This window comes from Artemia franciscana, chromosome 15 (assembly GCF_032884065.1).
Source record: "Artemia franciscana chromosome 15, ASM3288406v1, whole genome shotgun sequence".
NCBI lineage: Eukaryota > Metazoa > Arthropoda > Branchiopoda > Anostraca > Artemiidae > Artemia > Artemia franciscana.
This window is the reverse complement of record NC_088877.1, coordinates 34,552,963-34,572,621: the sequence shown is the minus strand read 5'-3', so window position 1 is coordinate 34,572,621 and position 19,659 is coordinate 34,552,963. Positions and strand designations below refer to the sequence as shown.

Genomic DNA, 19,659 nt, shown 5'->3' with positions numbered 1-19,659 from the left:
TATCCTAGAATAGATATATGAATGTATATCCTCAAGATATATCCTAGAAATGGCCTGCCTAACTGAGAAGTGAAGGTGTTTAATCTTAAGGTTCTTCATGTGCTCCTCCTTACGACTTCGACCCTATCAAACTCGGTTGGAAGCGATCTCGCGGCCGACCAAAGAAACGTTGGTCCGACAGCCTGTCCGAGTCCTTGACGATGGCAAACATATGATAGGGCGAAGAGCAAATACTCGCCATGGAACCAAGTTGATGGAGGAGGTAGAAGTTACTCTCTACACCGAGCAGCGCCCGGCAGGAGACTTAAGTTAAGTCCTCCTGAAATTTTTGCAACTTCTCGTAATGTTTTATAACTATTACATAATCCGCTTTATTTAGTAATTTGACGATTTACCCCTTGAAAGAACTAGCTACGCATAAGGCTGTGGGTGTGAGGGGGGGGGTGAACTTGTCGGTATCTTTATCGAATAAAATCATGTTTGATTAGGTACTTTGGGAAAAAATAAAGCTCATTTAAGGTATTTTCCTTAGCTGGGCCTCCCACTCCCCACAAATAAAACCCTATAAACCTCCATGTATCAATAGTAGTGGTTGATTTTAAAAAAATATCATATAGGGTGTTGCTACTAGGCACAAAAAGACTTACCGCTGTTCCTCCAAATCCAGAAATTTGACTGACTCCGTATTTTGGACTGACAAGAATTACTGCTTCGAGCAAATTATCCTAAAAGAAACAGAAATAGAGCATGGGCCTGGAAAGCTTTGCAGTGATTGGTTCAGGTAAATTAAACTCAACCTCTTTATTTGCAGTCAAATGTTAACAATGAATTTATTATTTTTCATAGAAATGAAATGCTATATCCAAATTGATTAAAAGGGGAACTACAACTATGTTCATGGAAAGAGTCTGATGAACCGGTGCAATGAACTAATTAGGTTTGTTGTTTTAAGAATTCTATCTTTCGTGTCTTTTACAAAAGCAAAATAGTTATTGGATTTAATGTCCTTTAAATTATATTTTCATTCTTTAAAAACTGAAGAAGACATCTTTTAGTTACTGGCGGACTAATTATTGGTAGGAAGGGCAATTTCATCTCAGTAATGTTAAATAAACAATCATTTAGGAAATTCACAAGACAAATAAATGGCAGCCAAATTGTTTATAGTGAAAAAAGAGATCACCAGTGCAACAGCACAAACACAGAAACAAACACTCACCATAAAACCAAACATAAAAAATAAAAATTATAAAAAATAATAATAAACATTAAATAATAAAAAATACATAATAAATAATATATAAATTATGATAAATAATGAATAATAAATAATAGATAATATAAAAAAATTAAATATATATATATATATATATATATATATATATATATATATATATATATATATATATATATATATATATATATATATATATATATACATATATATACATATATATATATATATATATATATATATATATATATATATATATATATATATATATATGGCGAAACCCTATAGGCCAGTGTATTCTCCTGATGAGCCCTTGTGTTGGGTTGTTGCCTCTGAATTATTTGTCTTTATTATTTTTTCTATTGTTTGGTAAATGACGACTTATACTTATTGACGACATGACTGCCTGTCCATGGATCATTCTTTATGGTTGATTGTGTTTGGCTATGCTGTTTGACCTATGTGATTGTATGGATGAGTAGGGTTAAGGCCTCATTCAAGTGCTGGTCTATATTAATCACTAATTTAGGAAAACAGTCTTCCTTTACTCCTTCTGTCTATTTTTTTTTTTTTTTTTTTTTTTTTTTTTTTTTTTTTTTTTTTTTTTTTTTTTATGTGTGTTTGTGCTGTTGCATTGGTGATTTCTCTTTTCATGATTTATATATATATATATATATATATATATATATATATATATATATATATATATATATATATATATATATATATATATAAATATATATATAAAACAAAATATATATTGTTTTATATATATAAAACAAAGACAGAAGGAGAAAAGAAGACTGTTTTCCTACTTTTCCTACTTAAGTAATTAATATAGATAAGTACTTGAACGAGGCCTTAACCCTTCTCATCCATCCAATTACATAGGTCAAACAGCATAACCGTACATAATCAATTGCAAAGAATAGTCCATGGACAGGAGTCGTGTCGTAATTAAGTATTGGTCGTCATATACCGAAGATTTAAAACAATAACTCAGATAAGTAGTTAAAAGGCGACCATCCAACACAAGGGCTCATCAGGAGACACGCTTGCCTATAGGGTTTTGGCGCTTTGAACTCCCTTTTACTACAAAAATTATGCAGTTCCTTTTAGTGTTATTGATGTTTTATTCATAGTCAAAAGAATTTTTTTTTTAAGTATCAATGTATTTTTCCAGTCGTCGAACAAGGGGTCTTTATTGTTTTTTGCTATTAGAAAATATGCCGTCGTTTTTTTGTCATTTGTCAAAGTCTCATTGTTTATCTATTATTGAAAAAACGGAATCACATTTGGTGTCATCGGAGAAGTTCTTTAGTGTAAATTCAAAAAATATTATTTCTTTTACATGAGGTACTCTAATCTTGAACAAGTCTTTAGACGGGATATTTCATTCAGGAAAAATTACACTATTAAAATTTCACCCATGGGAAACTCTAGCCATGATTGCGGCCAGGTTTTATGAAGGTAGAAACCAATGAGTTTAATTTTTAGTACACGGATTATATCTCTGGGTTAAGCTTTTTATGGGTGGATATCCTCGAACTTAAAGTTTTGGGTGCAATATTGAATTGCTACCAAAAATCTTTGCACCATTTAGGATTTTCTCTAATAAAACATTTTTTTTTTATTTTCGGAAGGCCAAATTCATTATTGTCTTTACAAGTCACAATTTTTCTATTGTTTCTACTTATCCTTCCACGTAATAAAGAAGACCTTTGGCCTCTCTCGAAGCGAAGTTTAACTTCAACAATCAAATCAATTCCATATGACTATTGCTATTATTACTATTATTATTACCAGTAGTATTACTATGGGTGAATTCGCAAAACTGAGGCAATCTTCAGGCCACAGGGATCCATTTATCCCACATCCAAATGTCCATTGGGCCATTTTTGCGCTATTTGGCGTCGTAATGGGAGTTAGAGGTCACAATCTCCTCATTATGCCCCTGAAAGTCATTGGTATAAATCTAGGCCAGTCTACTCCTGCTAATTTCAGCCACTGGCCGCCTTAGCTTGGTAGGATGAAGCGGGCTTTTTTGTGGAATGTGCTGCCAAGATTAGATGTTTTACATATTCAAGCACTGGGGGTTATTACCCCTATAAACCTGAAGCACTGACCGTGAAACAAGAAGGGATCTCTTAAGGAACAGTCCAAGGTAGGAGAAAGAAGTTCTCTCATTAGTACCAGGTCTGAAGGTCAAGTGCTGTTCGCCATTAATGTCTGACAAGGAGCGGGGGGGGACTCTCCTTTCCTCTGGTTCTTTTCCAAGGTGGTCTGATGGTAGGTGTGTTTTTTTTATAATGGGGTAAAACAATGACGGGTACCCTAACACTGCCAAGGAAGGCTCTTCTACAAATTAAATAAAAAAAACGAGTTTTTTTAACTGAAATTAAGGAGCGATATTAAAACTTAAAACGCACAGAAATTACTTCGTATATGAAAGAGGCTGCTTCCTCATCAACGCCCCGCTCTTTACGCTAAAGTTTCACTCTTTCTCTCAATTCTTCTTTTTAAAACAGTAAAAAACTTTAGCGTAAAGAGCGGGGCGTTGATGAGGAAGCAGCCTCTTTCATATACGAAGTAATTTCTGTGCGTTTTAAGTTTTAATGTCGCTCCTTACTTTCAGTTAAAAAAACTCGTTTTTTTATTTAATTTCTGAACGTTTTTGAATCAATGCATGTTTTGATTTTGGCTCTCCGCAGAGGAATAATCAAAACAAAATTTGCATATTTTTTTTTGGGGGGGGGGCTAAATGGCTTTCTCATAATTTTGATCGAATGATTTTGAGAAAAAAAGAGCGGGGGCGAAGCTTAGTTGCCCTCCGATTTTTTGGTTAATTAAAAAGGCAACTAGAACTTTTAATTTTTTACGAATCTTTTTATTGGTAAAAGATTTACGTAACTTATAAATTAGCTTACGTAATGAACTTTTGTATTCTCATGTTTTTATTACATATATGAGGGGATTCGCCCCATCGTCAGTACCTCGCTCTTTACACTAAAGCTTAAATTTTATCCCAATTCATTAAGAATGACCCCTGAATCACAAAAGCCGTAGAATAAATAGTTGAAATTACTAAAAATACTTTAGTGTAAAGAGCTAGGTATCATAAGAAGGTGAGCCCCTTATATGGGTAATAATTTCTGTTTGTTTTAAGTTTTATTGCTGTTCCTTACTTCCAGCTGAAAAAGCTTTTTCACATTTATTTTTTATTTTTTTTTTAAATAATGCTAGTAAATCCTGATCTCCCTTCATGGAAGTTTTCTTCTCCCATGACAAATTCTCGATGGAAACTTCCCCCAGCATATCCCCCTCTTCTCAACCCCTCCCCCCAACCAAAAAAATCCTCCTGAAAACGCCTGTATACTTCCCAATAACCAATACTGTATGTAAGCACAGGTCATAGTTTGTAACTTGTTGCCCCTCCCACGGGGACTGTGGGGGAGTAAGTCGTCCCCAAAGACATACTTATAAGGTTTTTCGACTACACTGAATAAAATGGCTATCTCAGAATTTTGATCCGTTGACTTTGGGAAAATAATTAGCGTGGGAGGGGGCCTAGGTGCCCTCCAATTTTTTTTGGTCACTTAAAAAGGGCACTAGAACTTTTCATTTCCGTTAGAATGAGCCCTCTTGCAACATTCTAGGACAACTGGGTCGATACGATCAGCCCTGGGAAAAAAAAAACAAAAAAACAAATAAACACGCATCCGTGATCTGCCTTCTGGCAAAAAATGCAAAATTCCACATTTTTGTAGATAGGAGCTCGAAACTTCTACAATAGGGTTCTCTGATACGCTGAATTTGATGGTGTGATTTTCGTTAAGATTCTATGACTTTCAGGGGGTGTTTCCCCCTATTTTCTAAAATAACGCAAATTTTCTCAGGCTCGTAACTTTTGATGGGTAAGACTAAACTTGATGAAACTTATATATTTAAAACCAGCATTAAAATGCGATTCTTTTGATATAGCTATTGGTATCAAAATTCCATTTTTTAGAGTTTTGGTTACTATTGAGCCGGGTCGCTCCTTACTACAGTTCGTTACCACGAACTGTTTGATAAGTATGAAAAGGCAGGCTTCTCTTATTTCATTTTCCATATAATAAAAAAAGAAAAAATGTCAATATGTCTGAGGAGAGAAAAAACGATGACACTTCTTAATAGCAAATTAAAAAATGAGTTATTTTCCAATGAAAATTAGCTACAAGCATTTTTCGTAACGATAAAAAGAACAAACATCCAAAACTTTGTACGACAAAAAAAAAAGAAAAGAAAAAGAACTCAAGAAGGGACTCTTTCTGTGCCACTTAGTAAGACCAAAATTGATGCCATTAAAACGATGATAACAAGTTTTTTTAAGCAAAATGTTATACATTCATAACATTTAGTAATATTTTTTAATTTTTTTTAATTATAGTAGCCTAGAAATATATTTGTTGACTAAATTTTTCATTATTGATAAATAGCTCCTGTAATAATAAGGATGAGCCCTGCATCTTCCTCCTACTAAAAAAATGATCATATAATAAGTAAATAATAGCTAGAAAAAAAGGGATCATATCCATGCCTCAAAGCGTATCATTATAAATAAAACAACGATACATATACATTAACATACACGGTGACATAGATTGTTGAAGTAGCAGGACTGTTGACGTACAAGATTCAAACATAAACACACACCCTAAGTTTCCCCAGCAGATGATTGATACAATACAATCAGATACGTCGATGCATACGTCTTTTCTAGTTGAGCTGTCGAAATTAAAAGGGCATTTTGCAACATAGTTTCGTCAAAAATTCTAAACGAAATAATAATCAGTTGATTTACTTTGCTTTTTTGCATTTTATTCTCAAAATACTTGGAATATTTTACTGTTTCCAAATGTATCATCTATCTCTTTCCATTTATGAAAAAAGTTAGCAAACGAGGTTTTAGAAAGCAATTATTTTTTTTGTCATGCCCCGAAGGTTGAGAGCAACCGTGGCTTTCAAGAGAGAAATGGACAAAAAGTGATTTCAAGTGCTATATGCTTCTTCCTTTTTCATTGTGGAGTTTTATATTAGAAGTTTAATTGTTTTTTTAAACACATAATCAAAATATTTTTCATTTAAGAGCGTTTTGGATTTTTTACACTGAATAAAAATAGAAAATCACAAGGAAATAGCATACAATCCAAACTGCAATTGGAAGATTGGGTCGTGGGAATGCTGCAGGAATTTTTGCTTCCAAAGTCAATTTCATCAAATGACCTAATTTCACCACCGTGACCTGTCGTCTTTATTTGTATAACTACAAAAAGTAAATAGATGGAAGGAAGTGTGAATAATTTTGGCCCCAGGGACAAAAAGTAGCTTTTGATAGTCTTGAAAACAATTTGTTATTAATAATAGTCGAAGGCCCATAAGAAACTCATCACATTTTAGTTTCTCCACAAGTTTTATGTCGTGTTAGGTAACGCCTTTGAACTGCTGTTTCTCTGACTATTTTATAAAGTTGACCAGCACGGGAAAAGAGGAATCCATGGCACTCCCAGCCGAAGGCAGAGAATTAGGTGGTCAGTACTTGCGCTACCCAAAGTTGAATGTGTCTATTTTTTGTGCTATGGCTTGTAGGAACCTCTTATGTTAAATCTCTTTTAGCTTTTGGCAGATGAGCCCATTTTCCTACAATTAATAATCAGTGTCTCTCATGAATTTAAGGCCCAAGTTCATTTATATTGGTGACTTTGGAGTCCACTAAATTTTACATTATTATTGAAAGAAACTGATGCGTGAGTGAAACCGTGATTTAAAAAAAAAAATCTGTTTTAAACTGCTATTGGTTGGCTAGTGGTATGATAATCACGAAAAAGATGATACTACTAAGTTCCAAATCTCAAACGAACACATTTGTAACCACAAATATTATCAGTTTAGATTTTTTACAAATTTTTACTTGATCTTTACTGAATATTTGAGAAAAATATTGCAACTTTTTCGTAAAACAAACTTGCTACCAAATAACTAAGTCCATAAACATCCTCAGATTCAAATTTCTGCTTCTAAACGCCATCTAATTTGAAGCTAGTGAGTAATTTCTTAGACTGCACTGTCTTTCCGTCTATAAACTAAAAGTTTTTTAGTTTCAAAAAGTAAAACTGTTACAAAGAGTCAAACTTTAGCGTAAAGAGCAAGAAGTTGAGGAGGGGACAGCCCCTTTCATATACAAAGTAATTTTGCTCATTTTAGGTTTTAATGTCGCTCCTTACTTTCAGTTGGAAAAACTTGTTTTTTTGTTTAATTTCTTTAAGGGAGCATAAGCAAAACGGATTTTCAATCCGTTTTGGGTGCTTCAAAACAGCACCCTAAATGCCGTGTAGTTTCTAAGTCATATATATAGATTACTAATTAAAGCTAACAATCAAACGAGTTACAAAATATGTAAGAAATGGAATATCTTAGTCTTTTGTAAGCATAGTGTTTAATAACAAATAGCAGAATTATAAGTTTCATAACATTCTATAAAAACATCAGAAAGTTCGATGATAGTGAACGCACTGGCTGGCTAGTATCATATCAACTTATTGTATAAATCAATTATCCTATTAATTATCTTATTGATAAAGATAAAGGTTCACAATTATTCCTTTTTTCCCTAGTCTAGTTAATTCTCGAGATTTGTCAAATGATGTTTATTCAATTTTTAAACTGATTAGTTTTCGATGACTTATAGCACGCATGCTTATATAATACAAATGATGTCTAGCATATAGGATTTTTAATGCATCATTAGATTCTATTTTAATATAAGAAAATTTCTTCAAAATGTTCAGACGATTACCATAACTATTTATGGTAAATATACTGTTAGTATATGCTATGCATGATTACCATAAAATTACCGTTTATTGGCGTCTATCATATAGAATATAGTGTTAACTGCCGTTAATCTGTAAGCAGATTCTTTCAATAACTGTGCTGAAAATTACATTAATTACCATTACTATAGCACAGTTTCAATACTTACAATTATAATAACTAAAAAATTACCTGTGTTAGGTTTTTGATGTCATATACAAATTTGCACGCTGTGACGAAACGTTGGTCAAAAGTAAGTTCATACAAATCTAGGCGAGTAGTCTTTATTTTGATTTTGTTAGAAGCAGGGTTAGAAGCAAGCGTAATCGAACAGAAGCTGACTTATTTTACCCTGTGATGAACTTTTCAAGTGATTCTGATGATAAAATTTTTGCTGATAGTCATATGTTAAAAGCAAAAAATATTAAGAAAATCCTAGAAATGGTCCAGTACGAATGGTCATGGTCCAAATATTGAAACGCTTGAGCACAAACTTTTAAAATAAAAATGATTTGAGTGGAGTGACCAATCGTGTCACATTGATTGGAAATGAAAATAATGCGTTGTAAAATCAAAATGCAACGTCAATTTTGCTTGGTGATTATGTCAACCCTCGTGTGTGTATTGCACGCAAGGAAGCCCTATGCAAAGGGTCTGCTACTATAGTTAAGTAGGTCTTTTGCGGGTTATTTTAAGAGTAATAAATTTTTAAATGTTTGACTATGTTAGATTATATGTGTTATTTGTGTTGCGATCTCAGCTTATTCCTGGAAACTGGTGAGGGTCTAACCTTTGCGGTTTTTACGGAAAGTGCGGACCTCAGGCCAGATTGATGAATATGACATTACATTTTGGAAAGCTCCGCAGAACTCTTTCCTGGGGCCAAAAAGGATGGTTTTTGCTTGTCCACGAGCCAAAGCCTATGGTGTGCGAAGTGAAGTGGAGTTATATCGTCTATGTCAGAGAGGAGCATCTGAAGTTGTGCAGCCAAGCTTTCGTTTCATCAAAGCATGTTTCTGCTTTCGAGTGGAAAGCTCCGTTGTAGCAGGCAAGCAGGCAGGCACCACTTTCAAATTGAAGATGGACTAAAATCTATAAGCGTTAAATAAATGCGGCAGTTACCCGGCCCCACAGCCAATATATCTTCTTTGAGTGATAAATAGAAAAATTTAAAGAAGCAAAAATGTGGCATTTTCCCACGGGTCCAAAAGTGCTGCCATCTATTATTTTTATCCATTTCTGTTCGTGATTTCAGCTGAGTTTATCATTCGGTTTTTCGGACTTGGGATTGCGGTAGAGAAATGGTATCAGATGTGCCTAATAAACTTTAAAAGTTCTCTCATTGCTAAAGAAATTGGAGCTTATCCTTTGCTCCTTTCTAAGTGGTGACGTTAGAAAGTTGGCCTACGACAAAAAAAAAGTCAACTTTTGAACTAAGACAGATAGAATTTTTTTTTCGACAGCAATCGATAGCTCTTGATGAGCTGATCAAAGTGTAAGACATCCATTTTTTGGTGAGGTATACCAGTTTGAAAGTTGCAAGGAGTTGACAACTTCAGTAGTAAGGTACACACTAAAACGAAATCTAGACCGATACAAATTATGAGACATATAGAGGACTTGTAAGCAAGTCCTCCCTGTGTTAGGCAATAACCACCTTAGGCAATGAGGGTTAGCAACTTTTGCTAGTTGGTGTATCTATTATTTGTTTCCAAGTGTATTTGATGGTAAAACCAATTTGGTTCCAGTGGTAAGACATGTAGGGGACTTATAAGCAATAATTTGGTGTTAGGCTACAATCAACTTCATCGATGAGGGGTTTGCAACTATGCTAGTTGGTGTACCCATTTATTTGTTTCCGGTGAACTTGATACCTATCACGGGAGAGGGACTTATAAGTAAGAATCAGTTCACTTTGGGCGAGAAACGGCTGTTAACTCATAATCATCTTCGGCAATGAGGGTTTGCCACTTTTGCCAGTTGGTGTACCTATTATTTGTTTCCGGTGTATTTGATGGTTAAACCAATTTGGTTCCAGTGTAATAAATGTAAGTAATAATCTGCTGTTGGGCTACATTCATCTTCAGTGATGAGGGGTTTGCAACTTTTGCTAGTTGGTGTACCCATTTATTTGTTTCCGGTGAATCTGATGTCTATCATGTTCTGGCTAGTAATAAACTTGTAAGTAAGAATCTGTTCAGTTTGAGCTAGAAATTTGTGTAAATTGGTGCACATTGTATTCTATCTCTTTAAATCTGATAGAATTGACTGTTTACGCATGGGTACAAACGATAACGTAAAACAATGAGGTAGTTTCGCAATAATTAGTGTCACCTATGGTATTTTCATCCTGAAAAGTCACGGATAGCTTTATAATACCAACTAGATTATATAAGATATTGTTCCAAGTTTTCATCCGTCACGATGTCTACGATTGAAAAGGATAAAGTTCAACTGGCTGCAAAGTCAATTTAGTCCCTTCTTTCGATATTATTTTGTAGTTGTTGTTTTTTCAACGCTGAGGAATAGCCTTTGGTCATGTGATAACTGATTGCGTTCTTGTTTGAAAATACCGTTTTGAAAACTTCGATAGGCTGACAACTTCATCATTTAACCGATAGTGAAGAAACAAGCACAAACGAGAATGTAAAACAATGAGATAGTTTCGTAATAATTAATAGAATGTAATCTATGGTATTTTGATCCTGAAAAGTTAAGGATAGCTTTATAATACCATCTAGATTATATAAGATATTGTTCCGAGTTTTCATCCGTCACGATGTCTATGGTTGAAAAGGATAAAGTTCAACCGGCTGCGAAGTCAATTTAGTCGCTTCTTTCGATACTATTTTGCTGTTGATTTTTCAACGCTGAGGAATAGCCTTTGATCATGTGATTACTGATCGATAGCGAAGAAACAAAGCCAAAGTGTTGCTCTCGTAACACTTTAGCCAGCGAAGCCGGACAAAGGTTGCCACAACACTTCACGATGCCCGGGCAACGTAGGTCTAGTTACTTATTTGAGGTTTGCATGAGTTTAAAAATTTGAGACCCATTGCATTAGACGAATGATATAATAAAGGGTTAGGGTAGGTAGTATTTTTGATGCCTCTTCTTTTTTTATTATTGTTCTGAAATAGATCTTTTTCGGTTATTTTTTTGTGTTTTTTTTTGTTTTCTAATTTTTTTTCCTTGGTTGGAGGAGTAAAACTGCGGATCGAAGGTATTTTGAAAAAGAATGAATATGGGTAATTATCATCCCAATTTCCAGAGTATTAGCCGTCTTAAAAGCGTTGAAGTTTCAAATATGGATTTTGAAGGTATATTTACTCAGCCGCAACACTGAATTTCTTATATTGGGATAGCATGGCAACATAAATCTATTAGTTTTAAGCATTCTGCTTAAAGATCGAATTCACCTGAGTATGGTGGAGGGGGAGGCCTAAAAGTTTTCCACCTTAACTACTAAGGGTTAATTTTTGACTTTTTGATGAGATGCGTAGGTTTTCTCTCTTTCAGGTTATGGATCTAACTTGAACTTGGCTAAAAACTCATCTCTCTTACAAATTCTAGGATACGAATACTTTCATAGTAATATGCAACTCAGACAAAATTGAGGGAATGGAGCGTAAATCCAAAGCGATACTGATGATGCGGTAAGAAACGACCTAGTAGCATACCGGACAATGTTATTTGAACTAATGCATCCGCAGTTTAGAAACAAACTCAAAAACGCATTTATTATTGTATTGCATAAGCCATCATATGGCTTTATACCAATTTTCATGGATCTTCTGGATAAGCAGCTAGAGAAATTACCAACTGTTTCGCATCCATTTATGATGCTCGGTAATTTTAATATTGATCTTCTTGAGCTTGATAGGAAAGCGACATTGACGATGTGGTAAGAAATGACCAAGCAGTAAACTGGAAAATGTTATTTAAACCATTACTTCCACAGCTTAGAAACAAAGTCAAAAACGCATTTATTATTGTATTGCATAAGCCATCATATGGCTTTATACCAATTTTCATGGACTTTTCATGCAACTAGAGAAATCCATTTACGATGCTAGGTAATTTTAATATTGACCTTCATAAACTTAATACTAGTATCCCTACGGATTTGTAGCAGCTTTGCATGTCTCATAGTTTATTCTTTACAACTAATAAACGGACGCACGGGTTTGAAACCTGATAGACATTAAATAAAAAAACAAGTTTTTTTTTAAATGAAAGTAAGGAGCGATATTAAAATTTAAAACGAACAAAAATTATCCCGTATATAAAGGGACAGTCCCCTCCTCAACGCCCTACTCTTTACGCTAAAGTTTGACTCTTTCTCACAACTCTACTTGTTAAAACAACTAAAAAACCTTAGCTCAAAGAGCAGGGTGTTGAGGAGGGGACAGCGCCTTTCGTATACGAAATTTATTTCTGTTCGTTTTAAGTTTTAGTGTCGCTCCTTACTTTCAGTTAAAAAAGCTCGTTTTTTATTATTTAGTTTCTGAACATTTTTGAATTAATGCAGGCTTTGAACTTGGCTCACCGTAAATGAATAATTAAAACAAAACTTGCATATTAATTTTATTTTTTAAACTAATAATAACCTTATAATAACCTGAGTTTCACTTTGTTCCAGTTGTTTAAGAATGACTCCTGAATCACAAAGGCTGTAACCTCTTTAAAAGTTTAGAAAAAAAATAGCGTAAGAGCGAGCTATTGAGGAGAGGCAACCCTTATATACGTAATATTTTCTGTTCGTTTTAAGTTTTAATGTTGCTTCTTACTTCCAGTTGAAAAACATTTTTTATTTATTTGCTGATCATTTATAAGTAATGTTGGGCAGCTCCCCCTCAATGAAAAATTCCCTTCCTCCACGAGAAATTTCTCCGTGGAAAGATTGTCCCGCTTAACTTAAAATAGCAATATTTTTCGAACTAATTTTGTAAGGCATGGTAACAGCATGGCCAAGGAGTTCGAAACTATTTTTATGAAAATGAAAGTCAAAAGTTGAGCAATAATCAAATGAATGAAAGAAAAGATCTTTAAAAGATATATTTAATAATTTACGTTCGTTTTAAGTTTTAATGCTATTCTTTGCTTTCATTTGGAAAAACACTTGTTTTTTTATTTAATAACAACCACAAGCCGAAGGCATACAATATATTTGGTTTATTATCACATAATAATCATAGTTATGAAGTTGCTTAAGATTAAGATGCTTATATCGACGATTATTTAACAAAATTTGAACTTTAGCATAACGAGCAAGATATTGACGAGGGGGCGAATTTCCAAATATACATAATATGAGGAAGTTTGCCCCCTCGTCAGTACCTCGCTCTTTAAGCTAAAGTTCCAATTCTATTCCATTTCTTTTAGGAATGACCCCTAAATTACATAGGTCGTTTAATTAGAATAATTAGCTTTTTGAAATTACTAAAATACTTTAACGTAAAGATCGAGGTATTGACAAGGGTACGGACCCCCTCATATTCGTAATAATTTCTGTTCGTTTTAAGTTGTAATGTTACTCCTTATTTTCAGCTGAAAAAACATGTTGGTTTTTCTAATTCCATGTAGATAAAACTCTAGGTTTTTTTTTTATTCCAGAGTAAAACTCTGGACACTGATGATGGACACTGTACATGTGTCCGAAATATTCAGTTAAAATTTTATATTTGTTTCACTGTCGAATAAAAGGTTTCATCCTTATTTTGAACTGTTATATTTTCGTCATGGAAAGACAGTGTGGTCTTCGAAGTTATCTATGTCGAGTATATGGGGATAATATGACCAATGAGGTGTCTAAATATATTAACACCCATAAGAGACACGTAAATGTTACAAAATCAACAAGATTTTCTTCATGAATGTAAGAAGAAAAGTTTTTTTTTATTTAATAACGACCACAAGCCGAAGGCATTCAATATCTTGGGTTTATTATCACATAATAATCATGGTTATGAAGCTGCTTAAGATACAATTAAATGCTAAGATTGGCCAGAAAACAGCAAAAACAAATTATTACTTATATCGGCTATTATTTAACAAAATTCGAACTTTAGCGTAACGAGACGAAGTATTGACGAGGGGGTGAATTTTCTCATATAGCTAATATGAAGAAGTTTGCCCCCTCGTCAATACCTCGCTCTTTACGCTAAAGTTCCAATTCTGTTCCAACTCTTTAAGAATGACCCCCGAATCACATAGGTCGTTTAATTAGAATAATTAGCTCTTTTGAAATTACTAAAATACTTTAGCGTAAGGATCGAGGTATTGACAAGGGTACGGACCCCTTCATATACGTAATAATTTCTGTTCGTCTTAAGTTGTAATGTTACTCCTTACTGTCAGTTAAAAAAACTTGTTTTTTTTTTAATTTCACGTAGATACCTTCGAGAATCAGACTGTCTTTCTATGACGAAAATATAAGAGTTCAAAATAGGGATGAAACCTTTGAATCGACAGTGAAACAAATGTAAAATTATAACTGAATATTTCGGACACATATACAGTGTCAATCATTAGCACTAAAACTCTGGACACTGTTATATTTTCGTTGTTTAATTTCTGACTGTTTTAAACAATGTTGGGAAATCCAGCCCCCCGACAAAGAAATTTTCTTCCCCTATGAAAATTTTTTCCATGGAGAAAATTTTTCCTTTTCTCCTTCGTAGCCGAATCCCCCAGACTACCACCAAAAAAATCCCCCTGAAAACGTCTGTATATTTACCAATAACCAATACTATATGTAAACAATGGTCAAAGTTCATAACTTGCAGCGCTTCCTTGTGGGGGATTATGTCGTCCTCAAAGACATAGTTATTGGATATTTCGACTATGCTGAACAAAACGGTTACCTCTAAATTTTGATCCGGTGACTCTGGGAAAAAAATTAAGCATAGGAGGAGGCCCATTTGTCCTCCAATTTTTTGGTCACTAAAAAGGGCCCTAGAACTTTTAGTTTGCGTTTGAATGAGCCGTCTCGCAAAATTATAGGACCACTGAGTCGATACGATCAACCCTGGTGCAAACGTACAAAAAAAAAAACAGGCATCCTTGATCTTTCGTCTGGCAAAGAATATAAAATTTCTCATTTTTACAGATGGAAGCTTGAAACTTTTACAACAGGATTTTGAATACGCTGAATCTGATGGTGTGATTTTCATCAAAATTCTATGACTTCTAGGGGATATTTCCTCCTTTTTTCTAAATAAGGCAGTTTTTCTCAGACTCGTAACTTTTCAAGGGTAGGACTAAACTTGATGAAACTTATATATTTAAAATCAACGTAAAAATCTAATTCTTTTGATGTATTAAATAAAAAAAACTAGTTTTTTTTAACTGAAAGTAAGGAGCGACATTAAAACTCAAAACGAACAGAAATTACTCCGTATATGAAATGGGTTGTCCCCTCCTCAACGCATCGCTCTTTACGCTAAAGCTTCTAATTATTTTAAAAAGTAGAATTCTGGCAAAGAGTCAAACTTTAGCGTAAAGAGCGAGGGATTGCGGAGGGGACAACCCATTTCATATACGGAGTAATTTCTGTTCGTTTTGAGTTTTAATGTCGCTCCTTACTTTCAGTTAAAAAAACTAGTTTTTTTATTTAATTTCTGAACATTTTTGAATTAATGAATGTTTGATTTTGGCATTCCGCACATAAATTATTGAAATGAAATTTGTATATTAATTTTTTGTTTGGCTAAATGGCTTTCTCTTAGTTTTGATCAGACGATTTTGACAAATAAGGTGTTGGGAAGGAGGCCTAGCTGCCCTCCAATTTTTCGGTTACTTAAAAAGGCTACTAGAACTTTTAATTTTTTAACGAACGTTTTTATTAGTAAAAAATAAGCGTAACTTAAGAATTAACTTACGCAACAAAACTTTTATATTCTTATATTTTTATTATGTGTACGAGGGGGTTTGTACCCTCGTTAATACCTCGCTCTTTACACTAAATCGTAAGTTTTGTCCCAATTCTTTAAGAATGACCCCTGAATCAAAAAGGCCGTAGAATAAATAGTTGAAATTACTAAAAATACTTTAGCATAAAGAGCGAGGTATTTATCTCCTCCTAAATACCTCCCTCTTTATGCTAAAGTGTTTTAGAGCCACTCATATGCGTAATAATCTCTGTTCGTTTTAAATTTCAATGCTATTCCTTACTTTCAATTGAAAAAACGTTTTCATGTTTGTTTTTTCATTGTTTTTTATAGTAATGCTAGAAAATCCTACGCCCTTTTCATTGCATTTTTCTTCCCCCATGACATATTCCTCCAAGGAAAGATCATCCCACATAGCCCCCTCCCATCAACCCCACCCCCCAAACCAAAAAAAAAACCTGAAAAGGTCTGTACACTTCCCAATAACCATTACTATATGTAAACACTGGTCAAAGTTTGTAACTTGCAGCCCCTCCCACAGGGATTGTGGGGCAGTAAGTCATTCCCAAAGACATAGTTATTATGGTTTTTGACTATGTGGAGCAAAATGGCTATCTCAAAATTTTAATCCGTTGACTTTTGGAAAAAAATGAGTGTGGGAGGGGGCCTAGGTGCCCTCCAATTTTTTTGATCACTTAAAAAGGGCACTAGAACTTTTCATTTTCTTAAGAATGAGACCTTTTGCGACACCCTAGGGCCACTTGGTCGATACGGTGACCCCTGGGAAAAAAAAACAAACAAATAAACACGCACCCGTGATTTGTCTTCTGGCAAAAAATACGAAATTCCACATTTGTTTAGATAGGAGCTTGAAATTTATGCGATAGGGTTCTCTGATACGCCGAATGCGATGGTGTGATTTTCGTTAAGATTCTATGACTTTTAGGGGATGTTCCCCTATTTTCCAAAATAAGGCAAATTTTCTCAGGCTCGTAACTTTTGATGAAAAAGACTAAATTAATTGAAACTTATCAAACAGTTCGTGGTAACGAACTGTAGTAAGGAGCGATCCGGCTCAATAGTAACCAAAACTCTAAAAAATTGAATTTTGATATAAATAGCTACATCAAAAGAATCGCATTTTAATGCTGATTTTAAATATATAAGTTTCATCAAGTTTAGTCTTAGCCATCAAAAGTTACTAGCCTGAGAAAATTTGCCTTATTTAGGAAAATAGGGGGAAACATCCCCTAAAAGTCGTAGAATCAAAAATGTGGAATTTTGCATTTTTTGCCAGAAGACAAATCACGGGTGCGTGTTTATTTGTTTGTTTTTTTTCCCAGGGGTCACCGTATCGACCAAGTGGTCCTAGAATGTCGCAAGAGGGCTCATTCTAACGGAAATGAAAAGTTCTAGTGCCCTTTTTAAGTGACCAAAAAAATTGGAGGGCATCTAGGCCCCCTCCCACGCTCATTTTTTCCCAAAGTCAACGGATCAAAATTTTAAGATAGCCATTTTGTTTGGCATAGTCGAAAATCTTAATAAGTATGTTTTTGGGGATGATTTACTCCCCCATAGTCCCTGGGGGAGGGGTTGCAAGTTACAAACTTCAACCAGTGTTTACATATAATAATGGTTATTGGGAAGTGTACAGACGTTTTCAGGAGGATTTTTTTGGTTTTGGGGGTAGGGTTGAGGGAGGGGGCTATGTGGGAGGATCTTTCCTTGGAAAAATATGCCATGGGGGAAAAAAATTCAATGAAAAGGGCGCAGGATTTTCTAGCATTACTATAAAAAAAAACAGTGAAAAAATAAACATGAAAACGTTTTTTCAAATGAAAGTAAGGAATAGCATTGAAATTTAAAACAAACAGAGATTATTACGCATATGAAGGGTTCTAAAAATACTTTAGCATAAAGAGCGAGGTATTTAGGAGGAGATAAATACCTCGCTCTTTATGCTAAAATATTTTTAGTGATTTCAACTATTTATTCTACGGCCTATTTGATTCAGGGGTCATTCTTAAAGAATTGGAACAAAACTTACGATTTAGTTTAAAGAGCGAGGTATTAACGAGGGTACAAACCCCCTCGAACACATAATAAAAATATAAGAATATAAAAGTTTGTTACGTAAGTTAATTCTTAAGTTACGTATATTTTTTACTAATAAAAACGTTCGTTGAATATTAAAAGTTCTAGTAGCCTTTTTAAGTAACCGAAAAATTGGAGGGCAGCTAGGCCTCCTTCCCCACCCCTTATTTCTCAAAATCGTCTGATCAAAACTAAGAGAAAGCCATTTAGCCAAAAAAAAATTAATATACTAATTTCATTTCAATAATTTATGTGCGGAGAGCCAAAATCAAACATGCATTAATTCAAAAACGTTCAGAAATTAAATAAAAAAAAACTAGTTTTTTTTAACTGAAAGTAAGGAGCGACATTAAAACTTAAAACGAACAGAAATTACTCCGTATATGAAATGGGTTGTCCCCTCCGCAGTCCCACGCTCTTTACGCTAAAGTTTTTAGTTGTTTTAAAAAGTAGAATTGTGGCAAAGAGTCAAACTTTAGCGTAAAGAGCGAGGCACTGCGGAGGGGGCAACCTATTTCATATACGGAGTAATTTCTGTTCGTTTTAAGTTTTAATGTCGCTCCTTACTTTCAGTTAAAAAAACTAGTTTTTTTTTATTTAATATATTTAGAATCAGCGTGAAAATTCGATTCTTTTGATGTATCTTTTATCATCAAAGTTCCGTTTTTTAGAGTTTCGTTTACTATTGAGCCGGGTCGCTCCTTACTACAATTCGTTACCACGAACTGTTTGATTTATTGGTATAAAAATTCCGTTTTTTAGAGTTTCGGTTACTATTGAGCCGGGTCACTCCTTACTTACAGTTCATTACCACAAACTGTTTGAAAGTTTTTTGAAATTTGATTTTTCTAGATCCAACATTTTACCTAAGCATAAGACAATTTTGATATGTTTACATGACTGGAGGTTTGTATTTCCCTGGACCTAGGTCCAAAATTTTTAGTCTCCAATATTTGTGTTTAATATTGGTAACCTTGAAAAATTGAAGCAGGAAGTTGCAAAAGCTTATTGGAATAATTTTGTGAATTATAGGAACGATATAAATATGAGTTTCCGACAATTTCATGATGTGCTGATTTTGATAATGGTGAAGGTACATACTTCCTGTTGAAGCTCTGCTATGTTGTTTTTCTATCGTACTACATTCTTAATATATCAACAAAAGACAAAAAATCGCTAGTACTCTATAGCTGAGATTCAGTTCTATCCATCTAATAAATTAGAATTTTGAAATCTGGTTTACATAGATTTTTAGGCTAAAAATACATCAAAAATTGACTGAAAATCATTATAAAAGAACTATTTTACTGTTTTTAAGCTTCTCTAAATTTTTATTTTTAGACCCTTCTCTAAGAAGAAGTCTAAGTAATATCATATTTCTAGCTCGCTGAATGGATAGATCTGAAGAATCCAATACTGTAAGTATCTTTTTCTTTTAAGGCAAGTTACAACTGCAAGCTCGTCGCAGAATCACTTGTTTCGGAGGTACGTGCCTTAAGACGCTTTACGATGGCTCGTGAGCATTAAAGAAAAAAGAAACCTAAGGAAGGAACCATGGCTGTCACCTTGTTTGTTACATTGCAATGA

The 19,659-nt window shown here is 34.0% G+C and overlaps 1 protein-coding gene across 4 annotated transcripts in view; it reads right to left on the bottom strand.

Moving 5' to 3' along the window:
- LOC136036401 (uncharacterized) overlaps positions 1 to 19,659 on the bottom strand; it is a 425,531-nt gene that overhangs the window by 84,222 nt on the left and 321,650 nt on the right. For all 4 annotated transcript variants that reach the window (XM_065718603.1, XM_065718604.1, XM_065718606.1 and 1 more), the window contains one exon: positions 648 to 725. In XM_065718603.1, coding sequence (XP_065574675.1) covers positions 648 to 725 — 78 coding nt within the window. The remainder of the gene's footprint in view (positions 1 to 647; positions 726 to 19,659) is intronic.